The sequence below is a fragment of the Hydra vulgaris genome, chromosome 11 (genome assembly GCF_038396675.1).
Source record: "Hydra vulgaris chromosome 11, alternate assembly HydraT2T_AEP".
In the NCBI taxonomy this organism is placed as follows: Eukaryota; Metazoa; Cnidaria; class Hydrozoa; order Anthoathecata; family Hydridae; genus Hydra; species Hydra vulgaris.
In genome coordinates, this window is record NC_088930.1 from 14,570,001 (window position 1) to 14,587,664 (window position 17,664).

The 17,664-nt window shown below is 26.7% G+C and overlaps 1 protein-coding gene across 2 annotated transcripts in view; it reads left to right on the plus strand.

The window, feature by feature from the left end:
* LOC136087443 (cellular tumor antigen p53-like) overlaps positions 1 to 17,664 on the plus strand; it is a 62,946-nt gene that overhangs the window by 2,655 nt on the left and 42,627 nt on the right. Inside the window, exons 1-4 of one of the 2 annotated variants that reach the window (XM_065810217.1) lie at positions 4,942 to 5,046; positions 7,371 to 7,414; positions 12,928 to 13,172; positions 16,851 to 17,088. In XM_065810217.1, coding sequence (XP_065666289.1) covers positions 4,954 to 5,046; positions 7,371 to 7,414; positions 12,928 to 13,172; positions 16,851 to 17,088 — 620 coding nt within the window. In that variant the 5' untranslated portion in view covers positions 4,942 to 4,953. Of the gene's footprint in view, positions 1 to 4,941; positions 5,047 to 7,370; positions 7,415 to 12,927; positions 13,173 to 16,850; positions 17,089 to 17,664 lie in introns of those variants that run through there. The other variant, XM_065810218.1, reaches the window with a different exon arrangement.

Here is a 17,664-nt window from a genome sequence, read left to right on the forward strand (position 1 = left end):
CATTCTAGAATCAAGATTTTCACTTAGTTTATTTTGATTAATTTTAGAAACTTTTCCGATCTGTAGTTTGACGCCTTTAAATTCAAACTTTTCTGCTGCAAGCTATGTTTGCAAATAATATTCACCTGAATTATTTCTCATTGATTGAAATATATGGTATTTTAAGGTGATAAGCCGATGTGCATCAGGTTAAGAAGTTTGCCTATCCTGTAATTTTTTAGAAAGATGTTCTAATTCTATTAAAGCATATAGCATTAGTCCCATGTTGAGTATGAAATTGATATCACATAATTTATTTTTAAGATCTGCATATTGGGCTCTATCTCCTCCATTACACCTTAAATCTAATGAAGATTCATGAAAGTGTTGATACAATGCTGCATAATTATTCCAAACAGCCATCACAGATCGAGCGCTAGACGACACCCATCTAGTGCCTAGAATTCGTCCAATGGAATTTAGTTTTACACTTAAAGCCATAGCAACAGTTTCAATTTCTTTTTTGTTTTTAGGAGATGCGCTGTGGAATATAATTTGGAATATAAAATGGAATATAATTTATCAAAAAAGCTTTTCATGTGACAAGTTGGTAAGATATTGCGCACAACATCATTTACTGCTAACTCTAATCGGTGATTGCTACAATGCCATAAAATCAAATTAGGAAACTGATTCAAAAGTAACTGGGCCACACCTGCCTTTTTGCCAAGCATATTAGAAGCATCATCACATGCAAAAGACACCCAATTACGTAATAAAAAATTGTTGTCAAAACCAAAATCGTGTAAAGCACATATAAAAGAGTTTGCAATAAACAAGGCATCTGTATTTGTTAATTCGATAAGATCAAAATAAATACTACTGACAATATTTATTTCTGGAATGTTCACTCTCAAGCAGATTGACAGAGCAGACTTTTTGCTCATCGTCGTAGATTCGTCTATCATAAACCCTACTTTATTATCGTTATGAAGAATATATTATAAAAGCTTAGTGCGCATTTCATTTGAAATGTGATAAACAATATCAGCGCATGCGTGATCAGATTGTAAAATACGTACCATGTCTAAACCATTTTCTCCTATAATAATATAAGTTCTTTCAAATCAGAAAATGGACGATTCCTTTTTGCAATGTGATAAACAGTACGAAATATGCGGAGGTAGTTTCGTGCTGATTGATCTGCATTTTTGAACTAAACATCTCTATGGTGTTTTTTTTGGACTGAGAAATAATTTTACAAGCCTTTTCGTGTGCAACTGATAGTTTATGGCTTGAAAGCTTTTTCCTCATTGATTGTTGTTTTTTTTCTTTCGTTTCGCCATACTCCTTAACGTTGCCAAGCATCCACTCGCTAGCCAATTTTATTCCTTGAGATTTTTCGGCACCTAAATTATTTGCTGACTTACAAACAGAACAACCAAGACCTTTTAATGAAACTGTCAACCAGTCAAATGTTTTTAATTTCTCCTTCCACTGTAAATCAGACCAGTAATCTGGAAAAATACCATCACATTGAGTAAAGGATTGGCAAGTTTCAATACTCGAAAAATCTGTCACTTCTATATTTATTTCAGTGTAATTTTCCAAATTACTTTTAGAACTATCACTGCTTAACTTTCTTTTCCTTCCGCTTGCTAGCCATTTATCCATATTTATAATAAGTAAATTTTTTTTAAATCATAACATTTAATGTTGAGTAAATCTACTGTGTACTATATTTTATTTCTCCTAAAAAAACTCTAATGATACTTTAACGAAAAAAAAAGCCAATGTCGCTTTTTGTTGCTTGGTAACTTTTTATTTAAAATACAAAAGAAAAGACGCAATGTTTTATAATTATCAATTTAGTTTTTAAACTTTCTACCGCAAATTTTTAAATAACTTGAGACTTTAGTTCATTTAGGTTCGCATATTGCCGCAAACTTTAAAATTGTTTTTACAAGTTTATTTATAGGAGGAAAATAAAATAAAATTTCCATTAATTTATTATGTACCGGGATGGCATCCCACCTCAAAATATGCATTAAAAAAGGAGTGGGATGGTTTTCAAAATTTAAAAAGGTAACGGGATGGCATCCCGCCTCACTTTGAGCACTGTATATATATATATATATATATATATATATATATATATATATATATATATATATATATATATATATATATATATATATATATATATATATATATATATATATATATATATATAAAAATTATGTTAGTGTATTCTACAGAATGCTCAATGTTCTTAAAAAAGAGAGCAATAATAAATTAGTAAAAACACTTATCTAATTTTTCTTTCTTCTATACAGTGTTTCTCCATCAGTAGGTTCATCAGGAAAATTTTTCCTAATGAACCTACTGATGGAGAAACACTGTGTAGAAGAAAGAAAAAATTAGATAAGTAAAACACTTATCTAATTTTTTTACTAATTTATATATATATATATATATATATATATATATATATTATATATATATACATATATATATATATATATATATATATATATATATATATATATATATATATATATATATATATATATATATATATGTGTGTGTGTGTGTGTGTGTGTGTGTGTGCGTGTGTGTGTGTATATATGTATAAATATATATTTCTCCTAGAATGCACCGGAATGGCATTCCGGCACCTTTTTTTTAATATATAATTTTTTGCTTTATATAAACCTTTTTTTCCTCATATTATTATATAATGAAATTAGTTTATTTTTAATTATTAACCCCTCAAGGACCAGGCCCGAGATATCTTGGGTCATGCTATATGGTCCAAAAAGACCGAACCCGAGATAACTCGGGTGGTCACATATATTTACATTTCATTATGTATTAGCCCAAAATCATTCGTGAAAATAATCTTATAACAATATTATTATATTAAATCAACTAAGAATCAATCAAGTTAATAATATTTAGATTTATAACAGACTTTTTTCTTAATATGTCAATATCTAAGTTCTAAGCATTAAAAAAAAAAATTATTTTTTTGGTGCATTTATTTGAAAAAATATTGGTCCTTAAAGGTTTAATCATTTTTTACATAGTTGAAAACATAACAGCGCTGCATTTTTAAATTTGCTCGAGAAGAATTTAATTTATTTTCTTCTTTTCTTAATAGCGTTCGTTTTTATGACGCCTAATTGTTTGTTTTTTTCGATTAATAATCTCACAACCATACGCCTTTTTAAGAAATTCTATTGTTTCTGTGCAATTTTTGTCAGAATATTAATCTCGCAATGTCTTATGCTACTTAATAAAGATCTATTTTTAAAACACAAACTTTACGCAATTTGCAATAGTAATTTTTATTAAATCGTTAATGAATTTCCAGTTATTAGCATTTCAAATTCAAAGTTATAACCTAATTTATATATTTAAATAGTGTTATAAAAATATTAATTAAACAAAATAACGCAAAACCAATTATGAACAAAATTACCAGTTTCTTCTCGGTGGACTCCCCTGTTCAGAAAAAAATCAAATTAAATGCAAAAGAAACAGAAGAAATCAAAATTACAACGTCAAATTTACCTTCTGCAGAAAAAAAGCACTGTATATATATATATATATATATATATATATATATATATATATATATATATATATATATATATATATAATCTTTTAAAGTCATTTTCTTGTTATACATTAAAATATGGGTAGAATTCAATAAATACGGCTGCGTATAAACTTTTTTTAAAATATATATATATTTTTTTAATAATATATAATTATTTCGATATTTCGCTGATCTATCGCGATCAGCGTCATCAGGTATAATAAATAAAATAGTTACAAAGAAATCGTTATAGTAATAACAAACCGTTAAAAAGATAACACTAAAAAGCCAAAATATAATACAAAAAATTTTTCTCAAATAATTGATGTCAGCAGATTTTATTAAAAAATATTCCCCCAGGTTTTAGTTGTCACATTATCACCGTCATCCCGATTGAGAACCACATTACCATTTCTTAACTCCTGTCGAACCCTAGCTTTGCTAATTTCGAGTGACTCTCTGATTTTCCGAGTTCGATATTCTGGGGCTACAGATAATGTTTTGGGGTGCAACCAATTAAACTTACCATGGCATGTTTTGGAATGTTCAGTTGCACCCGAACTAATCCATTTTTCTTTTAAGCTGTTTTTCTGGTGTTCAATACATCTTGATATCACCTTTTTAGTTTCACCAATGTATATCGAACCGCATGAACATTTTAGCTGGTATACGCCAGGATCTGTGTTTAATGGTAGTTTAGTTTTATTGTTGCAAAAAATATTTTTTAAATTGGGAGTTGATGTGAAAATAACCTTTATGTTTTGTTTTCGAAGTTCTTTACGAAGTTTTGGACCAACAATTGGTATCCAAGGTAGTTTTATAAAGGGTTGGGTATCTAATGGTTGACATGTGGTGTTTTTTGAACCGTTTTTTAAACAGTCTATAGTAATACTATTTATTATTATTATTATATATTGTTTTAGTTTGACTACCCGAATAATAATGCAAAGACCTCACCTGGTACATAAAGTATTAATCAATTTATTCCACAGGATGCAATATACATAAATGTGAAGTGTCTCTAAGCAGGAGGAATTTAATCTATCAATCAACCTTACTGGCTTATTACAAATCTCCAAGAAAATATAACATGAAAATATAATCTTAATCTCAATTTTGCACCAAAATGCTTTTCAAAATATATGTATTTTAATAATAATAATAAAAAAAACAAGTTTAACAAAAAAAAAACGACATAATGCTAACATAGTTTCCAGGCTACTGTTATGTCTAATACATTTTCCAAGATAGGCTATAGATGACATACAATCCCATTTTTTTTGGCTTCAAATTTCTAAATGTAGCAGCAACTCATTACAGTGTTTTCTGTGCATTAGTCTATGTAAATGTGCTTTTATATTTGTGTATGTATGTATGTATATATTATATTTAGTTTAATGAGAATACCTTGTAAAGAAAATTTTAACTTGAGCTTTCTTAAAATGGAAATGGAAAAGATATTGGTATGTACAAACAATTTATTTTATTTACATAAACAAGTCATTCCATGCTAATTTGTCAGAAGTTTTAGGACTTAAATACAGGCCACCTCAGATTTTGATAAATTTGGTGACTTGGTTTATATTAACGAAAAAAACTAATCTTTAAAACTTGAGTATTAAGTTCTTTGTGGTTCATGAAGTCATTTAAAAGTTCTGATTTTTCTGAATAATAAAAACCTCAGTTGCGAAAACATGTTTCATTTATACTTTGAGGACATATATTTATAAAAAAAATTCTAAAATCTTTATTTTTTTTTACTATATGCAACTCTTGACTTAATATTGTCAAAGATTGTCACTGAATTTTTTGATGTTACATTAATTCATAAACCTAACAAATTTAAAAATCATTCAAAAATCTTAATCATAATTTTTAATGAAATAATGAATTTTAAAAATGACAGTGGGTTTGTATTTCAATATAACATTGATGATTTAATAAAGGATTTGGATTTTTCAATATAAAATCCAAATGGTTAGTGAACGTTTATTGATAGCTTAAAGCAGAGTTTAAAGTGTGTTTTTCTAAAAAATGGCAATTTATTTAGTGCAGACCTATTTGGTATTTTGTCTTTGTAAATAATATGGAGATGCAATAAGGCATCTCAATTATTTATTGCAATATGACAAACTCAATTGACCCATTGTGTTTCTCTATAAATAAATTTATGTTTAAAATTTGTAGCAGAGCGTGTGGGAAAATTAATTATAAGCCTGGAGATTAATACATGATATTCTACATGTGTTACTTGATAACAGGAAGAATATAATTTTTCTGTCTGCGCATAAAATTAGGTCTCATAAATTAGTTTGTTATAGCATTTTTAGTTGACTGTTTTAAGTATTTGATCTTACAATTTCCTTGACTATAGTCCACCAATTTAAAAATGTCAAACCTTGAGAGAAATGCTTGTTTATCATTCGAAAATGTCATCTTGACTTCCTTGAAAATACATTAGCAAGTAATTACATAGAAATTGTTTAGAAACTAGTTAAAAAATTTAAAGCTCTTGGTAGGAAACGACCAGGGTTGAAACATGGCTGGGGCCGGGTTTGATACAATATAGCTGGAGCCAGGGCTTGGTTTGTGACTGGGGTTGCATAAACATTTATACATCCTAAAGCATATTTTTTTAATTCAAAATTCATGTTATATTTTGTATATATACGCATATATAAACATCATTATGATCAACATGATCATCATAATCATCATTGCCAACATCATTATAATCATCATCATCATGATTGCCATCATCATCATCATCATCATCATCATCATCATCATCATCATCATCATCATCATCATCATCATCATCATCATCATAATCATCATCATCATCATCATAATCATCATCATCATCATCATTCATACAATATGTAAAGTACTCTCTTCAAGTTTTCTCACTTCTACCTTTACCATTTAATCCTAAAGCTGCTACCTCTCTACATAATGATACCTAAATCACTTTAATCCTTTCTAACAAATGTTCGATACGTGTTTTTCTAATCTGCCCTCAAAACTCTTAACCATCTTCATGTTTTCTTTTTTTATACAACCTACAACTTTTTAAGTCTTCAGTTAATCATTTCGTAGCTTTTTAACCCTATCCTCTATTTTAAAGTAACTTATAATTTAATAGTGGTTGCTTGCAACCTTGTTTTTGTTTCCAGGCTCCAACCACCAAATATATATATTTGGTGGTTGGAGCCTATAAACAAAAATACCTAAAAATGTTTGCCTTACCTAAACTATTTGTGAGGGCAATAAGATAGTGAAATATTTTAATTTGTTATCTAAATTTCAAGTTTTATCTAATAGTCTTTTAATGCTTTAAAGTTATGACCATTTGGTATTTCCAATTACATCTCCAACGTGAAGGAGTTGTAATTTTGCCAAATCACTACAATTTTTTGCAAAACATTTTCAGTTGACATAATTATTAACAAACTAAAATTTGTAGTTTTCAGAATGTCATTTCTAAACCATCAAAATAATCTTTGTCCCTTCCTGTCAACAAAAATTGTGTTTCCCAGTGTAGTTTTTACTTCATAAAACTAAATCATAAATGTTATGGTCTAGTTTTATAAAGTATTTATATTATAAGTTTTTTTTTCATTCTATTTTATTAATTTATCTTTAAAAATTTTTTGAATATTTTTACCTGATTTTTTATTTTATTTTCTTCATTAAAATTGTATTTAAACTAAAATATTGAATTTATAATTTTTTATGTTTTAATGTTTACATTTGATGAATTTGTTAGTTGTTATGATTTTTTTAGATGCCAGCAATAACAAGGACAGATTCATTTCCTGATAAAGGAAGGTAATTTTTATTCAATGATTTAATTGCTATATATATATATATATATATATATATATATATATATATATATATATATATATATATATATATATATATATATATGTGTGTGTGTGTGTGTGTGTATATATATATATATATATATATATATATATATATATATATATATATATATATATATATATATATATATATATATATATATATATATATATATATATATGTGTATGTATATATATATATATATGTTATGTTTATATTATATTATATATATATTATATACGTATATGTGTGTGTGTGTGTGTGTGTGTGTGTGTGTGTGTGTGTGTGTGTGTGTGTGTGTGTGTGTATATATATATATATATATATATTTGAGTATCTGGAGCTTACAGTAGATTTTTTTGATTTTTAACAGATTATAACTTTAAATAAAATAGATGATCACCTGAAATATTTTGCGGCAATAGTTTTTTACCCAAATTATCGTTTTTTGCAGGTGTTTTTGACTGATTTTAAACAATTTTTGAGTTCTTGTACCTCAAAATTGCTAAATGATGCAATATTAGAAAAAATTTTGGAAACTTAAATGTGCTACAGTTCAATACCAACAAACAAGCTATGCCAATTTTTTGTTACTTTTGTGTACTTAGAGCAACCACTTGTAGAAAAAATTAAAATAATGTGTTAAAAGTTATTTTAGCACTTGCAGCAGCTTGTTAAAGTATCGCCTTTTTTTTTTTAAAAAACCGATAAATCACACTCATTTTGTAGGCATAGAAAGTAGTGTAGACAGTTAAAATAAATTATGAAACTTTTTACTGGCAAGGTTCTATATATAGACAATCACCAAAAAAATTTAAAGACCTATACTCTATCTTATGACATGATTATGACTTATCTTATGACTCTATGACTTAGGTGTATATTTTTAATTTTTCCCTGAATAAATATAATCAGTTTTCTCTAAATAAAAACATTATCAGTGTCTTTACTTAATTGTGCTTGAGATTTGTAATGAAAACCAAGATGTTAATGTAAAGTTCATGCATTGAAACAAATTTAAACGAAAAAAATATAATTTAAAATGGACTAATGGTGCACAATCAAGTCAGTGTTGGGTTCCATTTGACAAAGTAAAGTGTCAATTGAGTGCTCCATCTGCTAAGGGTGGAAGGGCTTGTGACTACAAACTTGCTAATAATGATTATGACAGTATTATGAGTTATAAATCAGAAATAAAGAAATTAGTGTACTTGTGTTTCATGTGTATATACACTTCTTCTTTCAGCATTTTTATTTTTCATTTTTATTTTTTTGAAATATCATATAACTTGCACTACTAGGTGGGTTATACCATTTTAAATCACCTAAAGGCTCCCAGGGTACCACCTCAGATTTGCTTTAAATTTTGACCACGCACAGATCTTATGAAAAAAATACAATCCAGAAAATTCCATCTTGATTGACCAATTTGTTCAAAAGTTATGATTGAATTAAAAATGACCAAAATTTGTGAATCAGGAGCTTACAGCAGTTTTTTTCAATTTTTGACAAACCATAACTTTTTAAATAAAGATGGTGATCACCTGAAATTTTGTAGGGTAATAGTTTTTCACCCAAATAATCCATTATTGCAGTTGTTTTTGACTTATTTTTTACAGTTTTTGAGTTATTGTACCTTAAAGTTGCTAAATATTGCAACATTATAAATATTTTTTCGAACTTTAACGTGTTGCAGTTTAATACTTACTTACAGAAAGTGGATTTTTTTTGTTACCTTTGTGTACTTAGGGTCACCACTTGTTAGAATAATCAAAATTATGCATTAAAATTTAATTTAGCACATGCAGCAGCCTATTGAAAAATCACTTTTTTTAAAATTACATTGACTTTGCTGGCATAGAAAATAGCGTAAACAGTTGAAATAAATTATGAAACTTTTTAATGTTGAGGTTCTATATATAGACAATCACCAAAAAAAATTTAAAGACCTATACTCTATCTTATGACATGATTGTAGCAAAATTACAATCATGTAATACTCTATCTTATGACATGATAGTAATTTTTAATGCATAATTTTGATTATTCTAACAAGTGGTGACCCTAAGTACACAAAGGTAACAAAAAAATCCACTTTCTGTAAGTAAGTATTAAACTGCTAAGTATTAAAGACCTATACTCTTATGACATGATTGTAGCCTTTTGAACTTGAAGTGAAACTTTGTATGACCTTTGTCACCACCACTTTATCAAAGAAGCACAGTCTTCCTACTTATCAGAGGGAAAACAAACATTAGACCAATATACCTGCATTATTCTGATGGATTTTGCAGAAAACTATAGTTTTCTTGTTCAAGATGCCATACAAGGGTTTTACTGGCAAGCCGATCAAGCTACCTTACACCCATTTGCTGTTTATTACAAAGATGAAAAAGATCACCTTAAATGTGAATGCTATTGTTTAATTTCTGACCATCTTTGTCATGACTAATCAGCAGTCCATTGTTTTCTCACAAAGTTGCTCCTTATGGTCAAAATCAAACTACCCACAGTGAATAAAGTTAAATACTTCAGTGATGGTGCTGCGTCGCAGTACAAAAACTACAAATGTCTAATAAACTTAATTTATCACATTGTAGATCACCAAATAAATACTGAGCATCACTTCTTTGTCCCATGGCAAAAGTCCATGTGATGGAATAGGAGATACTATAAAAAGAGAAGCAGCAAAAGCTAGTTTACGAGCAGCAATTACAAATCAGATTCTCACTCAACAAGATCTGTTTACATGGGCTCAAAAAAATATCAAAGGTGTTAACATATTTTATCTTTAAAGTGATGATATCAATAACCATGAAACAACTTTTAACCTTCAGAAACGTTATAAAGGGATGCGCACAGTTCCGGGAACAAGAAGCTGTTCCCGGAACTGTGCGCATCCCTTTGTGCGTATCACTGTTTTGTACTGGATGGAGAGAATTTGTTTTTACGAAGAATCTCTAGTGATACTGTCTATGATACTCATGTGTTAAATGATGTTAATTTGATTTTAAAAAATCCTTCAAATTTTTAACCCGGTAAATATATTGCATGCTTTTACGATGAAGAATGGTACATAGGGCTTGTGGTTGATATTTGTAATGAAAACCAAAACGTTTTAAAAAATTAAAATGGACAAACGATGCACGATCAAGTCAGTGTTGAGTTCAATTTGACAAGATAATATGTCAAAAAGTGTTCCATTGATTAAAAGTATAAGTGCTCGTGACTATATTCTTGCTTGTAACGACTATGACAGTATTATGAGTTAAATAAATCAGAGATAAGCTATTTAGTTTCACATATACATCTTATCTTTTTCTTTGAGTGCACTTTTTTACAGTATAGTTTGTATAAAATTTGAGCTATAAATTTTCTATGTGGTAAGTGGTATTTTTTTGTTCTCCTTTTTGAAAATATCATCACTCTCAAAAGGCTACAATCATGTCATAAGATAGAGTATAGGTCTTTAAATTTTTTTTAGTGATTGTCTATATATAGAACCTCAACATTAAAAAGTTTCATAATTTATTTCAACTGTTTACGCTATTTTCTATGCCAGCAAAGTCAATGTAATTTTAAAAAAAGTGATTTTTCAATAGGCTGCTGCATGTGCTAAATTAAATTTTAATGCATAATTTTGATTATTCTAACAAGTGGTGACCCTAAGTACACAAAGGTAACAAAAAAAATCCACTTTCTGTAAGTAAGTATTAAACTGCAACACGTTAAAGTTCGAAAAAATATTTATAATGTTGCAATATTTAGCAACTTTAAGGTACAATAACTCAAAAACTGTAAAAAATAAGTCAAAAACAACTGCAATAATGGATTATTTGGGTGAAAAACTATTACCCTACAAAATTTCAGGTGATCACCATCTTTATTTAAAAAGTTATGGTTTGTCAAAAATTGAAAAAAACTGCTGTAAGCTCCTGATTCACAAATTTTGGTCATTTTTAATTCAATCATAACTTTTGAACAAATTGGTCAATCAAGATGGAATTTTCTGGATTGTATTTTTTTCATAAGATCTGTGTGTAGTCAAAGGTTAAAGCAAATCTGAGATGGTACCCTGGGGAACATTCAAAAAACTAGGTGGTTTGATATGGAATAACCCAGGTATCCTTTTTAACTAAAAAGGTATTGCACTCAAAATGCTAAAATTATGTCATAAGATGTTTTATGGTGATTGTCAATATATAGAACCTTGCCAGTAAAAAGTTTCATAATTTATTTCAACTGTTTATGCTATTTTCTATGCCTGCAAAGTGTATGTAATTTATTATATTTTTCAAAAAAATATTTTAATAGGCTGCTGCAAGTGTTAAACTAACTTTTAACACATAATTTTAGTTTTTTCTACAAGTGGTTTGCTTTAAGTACACAAAAGTAGAAAAAAATTGGTACTGCCTGTCTATTGGTATTGAACTGCTGCACAAAAAACTTTTCAAAAATTTTTTTATCATTGCAAATTTTTTTATTTAGCAACTTTAGGGTACAATAACTCATCAATTCCTCAAAGCCAATCAAAAAAATCTACAAAATTGGATTATTTTGGTTAAACTATTAACATACAAAATTTCACCTTTTTTATTTACAAAGTTATGCTCTGTCAAAAATCAAAATAATCTACTGTAAGCTCAAAAGCTAAAAGCTGTAAAATCAAAATAATATACTGATATATATATATATATATATATATATATATATATATATATATATATATATATATATATATAATTAATTTTTCACATTTTCATTTTTTAACATATATATGCCAACCCTCGGAATTAGGAAAAATGTGGTTGGCAACAAATTGCCAACCTCAAACTGCTAGAAATCGGCATTAGGTCAACAAAAAATATTACAAAGGGGTTACCTTAAAACAGAAATTAGGTCGGCAATTTTTTACCGACCTCAAACACTCGACATTGCCAAATGCTGACCCTAATTTTAAGGGTTGATATGTTTTTTTATAAATGTTATAATAAATATATATGAATATAAATTATAATGGCGAAAGCCTTTTTTTTTCAATTTTTATAAACTTCACAAATACAACAAAAATGATTGAAAAATATTTGCGTAAGTTTTATTAATTGAGTAAATTAGTTAGACAAAAGATCCTAGGTTTTTGACATTTTAAAATCAGTAAAGTATTATTATTAAAAAAATTATAAAAAAAGTGTTAAAAGAGTATTAAAAAAACTTAAAATAAAAACATAAAACACTAACTTTTATACTGGTAACTAAATGCTTAGTAAAAAAATTTTTTTAAGCAAACAATATAATTTAAATTATTTTTGTGGTCAAACCATCTTTTTTTTTTTGTAATTTACTAATATTATTTTTTATTTTAGTTTGTTTTTGCTATTCTTTTTTTGCAAACAATATTTGAATTATTATTTATAATCTAATTATTTCTATTTTTATTAAAAAAAAAAAATTTAATTATAATTTTTTGTTTTTAGGTTTCAGTTCAACTTAAATTTTCAAGAAGATTCAAGAAAGCCAACAAAATCTTGTCTTTATACATACTCTCATCGTTTAAATAAACTTTATGTGCAGCCAAATCAAATAATAGAAATTCCATTCACCTCATTTTATCTTGATACTAAAAAAAATTGGAATATACAGAGTTTTTTAATATTTAAAAGTATTGTTTATAGAAACGAAGTGGTAATGAGATGTCCAAACCACCTTGAACAAGATAAAAGTAAGTTATTGCTTTTATTTTGTTAGTAACTGACAACGTCAAGTAATCATTTTTATAATCAATATTGACTTACAATAGAGATATTGATGAAATGGTAATTGACCCAAGAAGATCTTTTATATCCCATATTGTCTGAGAAAACATGCTAAACATGTCTTATTACTACAATTGCACCCAAATTGATTGCCTGTTTCTGTATTTCAGTTTTCTAGATCGATTCACAAAAAATAGTATAAAAATGAAATACTATTTTTAAAGAAGCCACGATGTACATGTTGAAAAAAAAGAAGCCAAGCATGTACATGTTGAAAAAAAAAATAATAAGTTTTTAAAAGAAGCCACGCATGTTTATGTTGAAAAAAAAAAAGAAGGATTTTAAAGTAGGATTTTAAATAGTGTTGTTACAACTTTTTAATAATTTGGCTGTCAACTAAATTGGCTAATATAATATTAATAGTCAACTAAAAGTCAATTTAGTTAAAATTTGGAAATAAATATTTTTTTTCGTAATAAATTGTAATAAAAATATTAATGTAATTTTTGTTCACTTTTTAGTTTTAACATCATATCATTTAAATATTAATGGAACAAATTAATAGGAGAGCAAGGACAATTTACACTTTGTCCACTTCAATGATCGGACGATTTATTCTTAAGATCCAATAATTTTTTACCGCCCTAAATACTTGCTGAATATCAAAAAATCTATATTTACAATGTGTAGATGAAAAAACAAATATAGCCAAAATCATTTAATTTAATGTTTGAAAAAATTTATTTTTAACAGTTGACTTTGTTTAACAGTAAATGAGTAAATAGAAATTTTTATTCAAATATTTTGTTCAGGTTTAAGCACTGACAAAAAAGTGTTTTCATTAACCAAATAGCGTATAGTAATTTGTTAAACTTAGGTACTGAATTTTAACAAATATTCGTTATTTGAACATTACTTTTTGTTAAACAAAGTTTAACAAATAGTATTATTCCAGTTTAAATTCAGTAAAGTTTAATGTATGCACATATTTACCGGCAATTTTTGCATTAAGTTGCTTTGAGCTGGAGTAGATAGTTTATAAAAAAGTAAGAATAACTTAAAAATTAAAAAAATCTAAAGTTAACCTTTCTAAAGTTTAAGTTATCTATCTTATTTAAAAAATAAATTTGAAAAATCAACATAAATAAACCGTTTTAAAGAGATTTTTTATAGAATAGCCTCAAATTTTTTTAGAAAAGAAATGTGTCATTAAAAATAAGTAAACATTAACAAAACTAAAACTTTCCAGTGAAAGTTTATTCTTCTTTTTTATTATTCTTTTTGCATTAAGTTCAAGTTTTCTAGCTAAATAGATAAATGTTTTTTGTTTTTTTTTTACTTAAAAACAAAAATATCTGAAATTTTTAAACACGTATAAATATATATAAGAAGCAAAATCAAAACAAATTTTTTTTTTTTTTTTTTTAAATTAAAAGCCAAAAAGGAAATCTTTAGTCTATAAATGTACTCTCCATTGCACTTATAACATAACAGTCAATGTATGTACACTTTATTGTGTCTATAGCTATATCAGTCAATGTGTGTACACTCCACTATATGTACACTCCACTGGGTCTATTGTTGTATCAGTCAATATATGTATACTCTGTATGATATGGTTATATCAATAAATCTTTATAAAAATAAAGATAAGGAAGTTGAATAGTTTTTAGTTTTACAAAAAACTGCCCTTTTTGTAAAAAAAAAAACTCAAAAACGACAGGTTCTACATATCAGTAGAGTAAATGTTCTCTAGAAGTATTTTAACCTGGGCATCAAAAGATATTTATTTATATTATCATAAAAGATGTTATTTTTATAGAGATTTCAGAAAGAATAATGGTATTTAATAAAAATAAATTGATTAGTTTTTATAAGGTTGTATTTTGTAACTTTATTGATATATTTTAATAAAAATGATTGTGAATTTTGAAATGTCTACAAAATAAAGTATTATAATAAGGTATTTATTTTTAATAAAATTTAAATAATCATATTTATTGATATAAAAAGTAATTAAAAGCCACATTTAATAAAAAAATATATAACTTGTATATATCTAAAACCACATTTAATAAAAATGTATATTTGTATAACCACAACATAACCAACTTGTATATTTATATAACCACATTTAGTAGAAAAATATATAACCACAAATAAAAAATATATAACTTGAGATAAAATTACAAATTATCCACCACATCACACTTATATTTTACTCTGCTTCAGTAAGTTTCTCATTGACTGTTTTATAGTCTTCTTTTAATAATGAATAATTGCCATAACCATTGATTTAAAAAGTTGCATCTACTAAAGATAAAAAAGGAGCATTTACTAAACAGATAATTTTTTTAGCTTGGTAGTCTCCATCTCCTCGGGAGTAACTAGCCAACAAAAAGTATTATTCTCTTGATTGTTTTCAAAACTTATAAAGTTAAATATGTTTTTCACTAATTATTTTTACATTTTATTTATATCGCTTGTATACTTTTTATTTTAGTGGAAATTTATCAAAGTTTTATTTACTTTGAGTTTATCAAAATCTAAACTGAAAGAAGAGATTTTTGTTGGGGCTGATATTTGTAAAATGATGTTTGATTCCAATGTTGTAGCAGCGATAAGATAAAATGTAAAAGAATATTATTTAAAGAACTTATTACTAAGTTTTTGACAATGTGAAAGAGGCTAATGTTGAACTTAGTCATACCAATATGGTAGATAAGTCCCAAACGATTAGTTGTCTGATTAGCTTACTATTTACGCAACTATCATGTTTGTTTTTTTATCAGGACATTCAAAACATGTAGAAACTAAAAGCAGCGGAGTATCAACATGATGAATAATTACTGTTGATCACTACATAGAGAATAGTTACTGTTGATGACTATATAGAGAATGATTATGGTTGATCACTACATAGAGAATAATTACTGTTGATTACTACATAGAGAATAACTAAATGTATCAGACTTACAAAAAACACTTTACACAAAAAATAAGTTTCTGCAATATTTATATCGTAACAATTTAGCACTAATGTTTAATTAAATTACTATTATTTATTTTGTATTATTTATTAACTAAAAGTTTAATAAACAATCCATGACTATTAGTTTTTATGTATTAAGTTTTCTTTATTTTGAAATATATAATGGATGTCATATTATAAACTCCAAAATACTTAATATTTAGGTTTAAAAAGCTTTGTAAACCTTTTTTTATTTGGTAAAATTTTTGTTGTAACATATGTATGATATTGTTGCAATATTTGTATCATTGATGGATTTGTCCTATATTTGCTCAAATGCTGAGCATATTAAAATTGTTTGTTTTGTCATTAATTCTGTCAGGACATTCAGGTTGTTAATAAAGTTTGGAGTTTTCTAATTTTAAAACTTAAAAATTCGCTGTTTTAGATATTTTTCTGTTCTTTTTATAATTCCAAATTTTTAAAATAAAATTTTATGTTAACAAATTTAACAAAGGTAATAATTGTGTTAACAAATTTAATAAATTTAATAAAGTTTGCCTAACTTTATTTGATAAGTCTTCAATGGCTTTTAATTTTAGAGACAATGTTTGCATTTTTTTATATTTATTAGTTAGTTTTTTTCATTTTCATTTTTTTTCATTCTTTTTAGATACAGAAAAAAAACATTTTGTTTTGCAATGCCAGGAACCGAATACAGAGTTTTTCATTCCTATGAAGCTTATCTTTCCGGGTACAAAACATTATATTAACATTTTGCCGATTTCAGGAAACATATTACCTAATGAAGAAAACTCTTTTTCATTGAAATTTATTTTTGCTTGTTCAAGTGTATGTCAAGGTGGGATAAACAGACGACCATTAATTCTGGTTTTCAATCTATGTGAAAGGTAATTGTCAGAATTTAAATATTACAATATTAAAATTTTAGGATAAGGATCAAGGTCATGATCATTATGCTAGTATCAGTGACTCTACAGGTGTTACTGCTCTAGTGTCAGTGACTCTGCATTGACTTTGCTACTTGTAACCAGTAAAATCTGCTACATGGCATTCAAGACTTGCTTTTTTAGGAAATTGTTTGAAAAAGTTAACTCTGACTTAAAATACTCTACTATCATTGTATCCCCTGGTTGAGTAAAGATGAGAGATATCCTTAAGATACTTGGGCTGTGTAAACTTTGTCTGGCTACTGTTTTGTATAAAGTCTTTTTGGGCCTTATACAAAACAGTAATCTTCCTATAACCAGAGAAACAAAAAAATAATCTTTTAGGGCCAGCTTTTATAGTTGTAAACTGGTTTGATATTGTTTCTTGAATGATAAATTTTGGATCTTCTTGAATCTACCCTATGTTTTTATCTGTGGGTTTTTTTTTAATAATCGCACTCAATTTCAGATTAATGTTTCTGAAGTAAGCTGGTAGCTTGATTTTCTGAACTCTTTTTTGATTGGTTGAATTAGTAG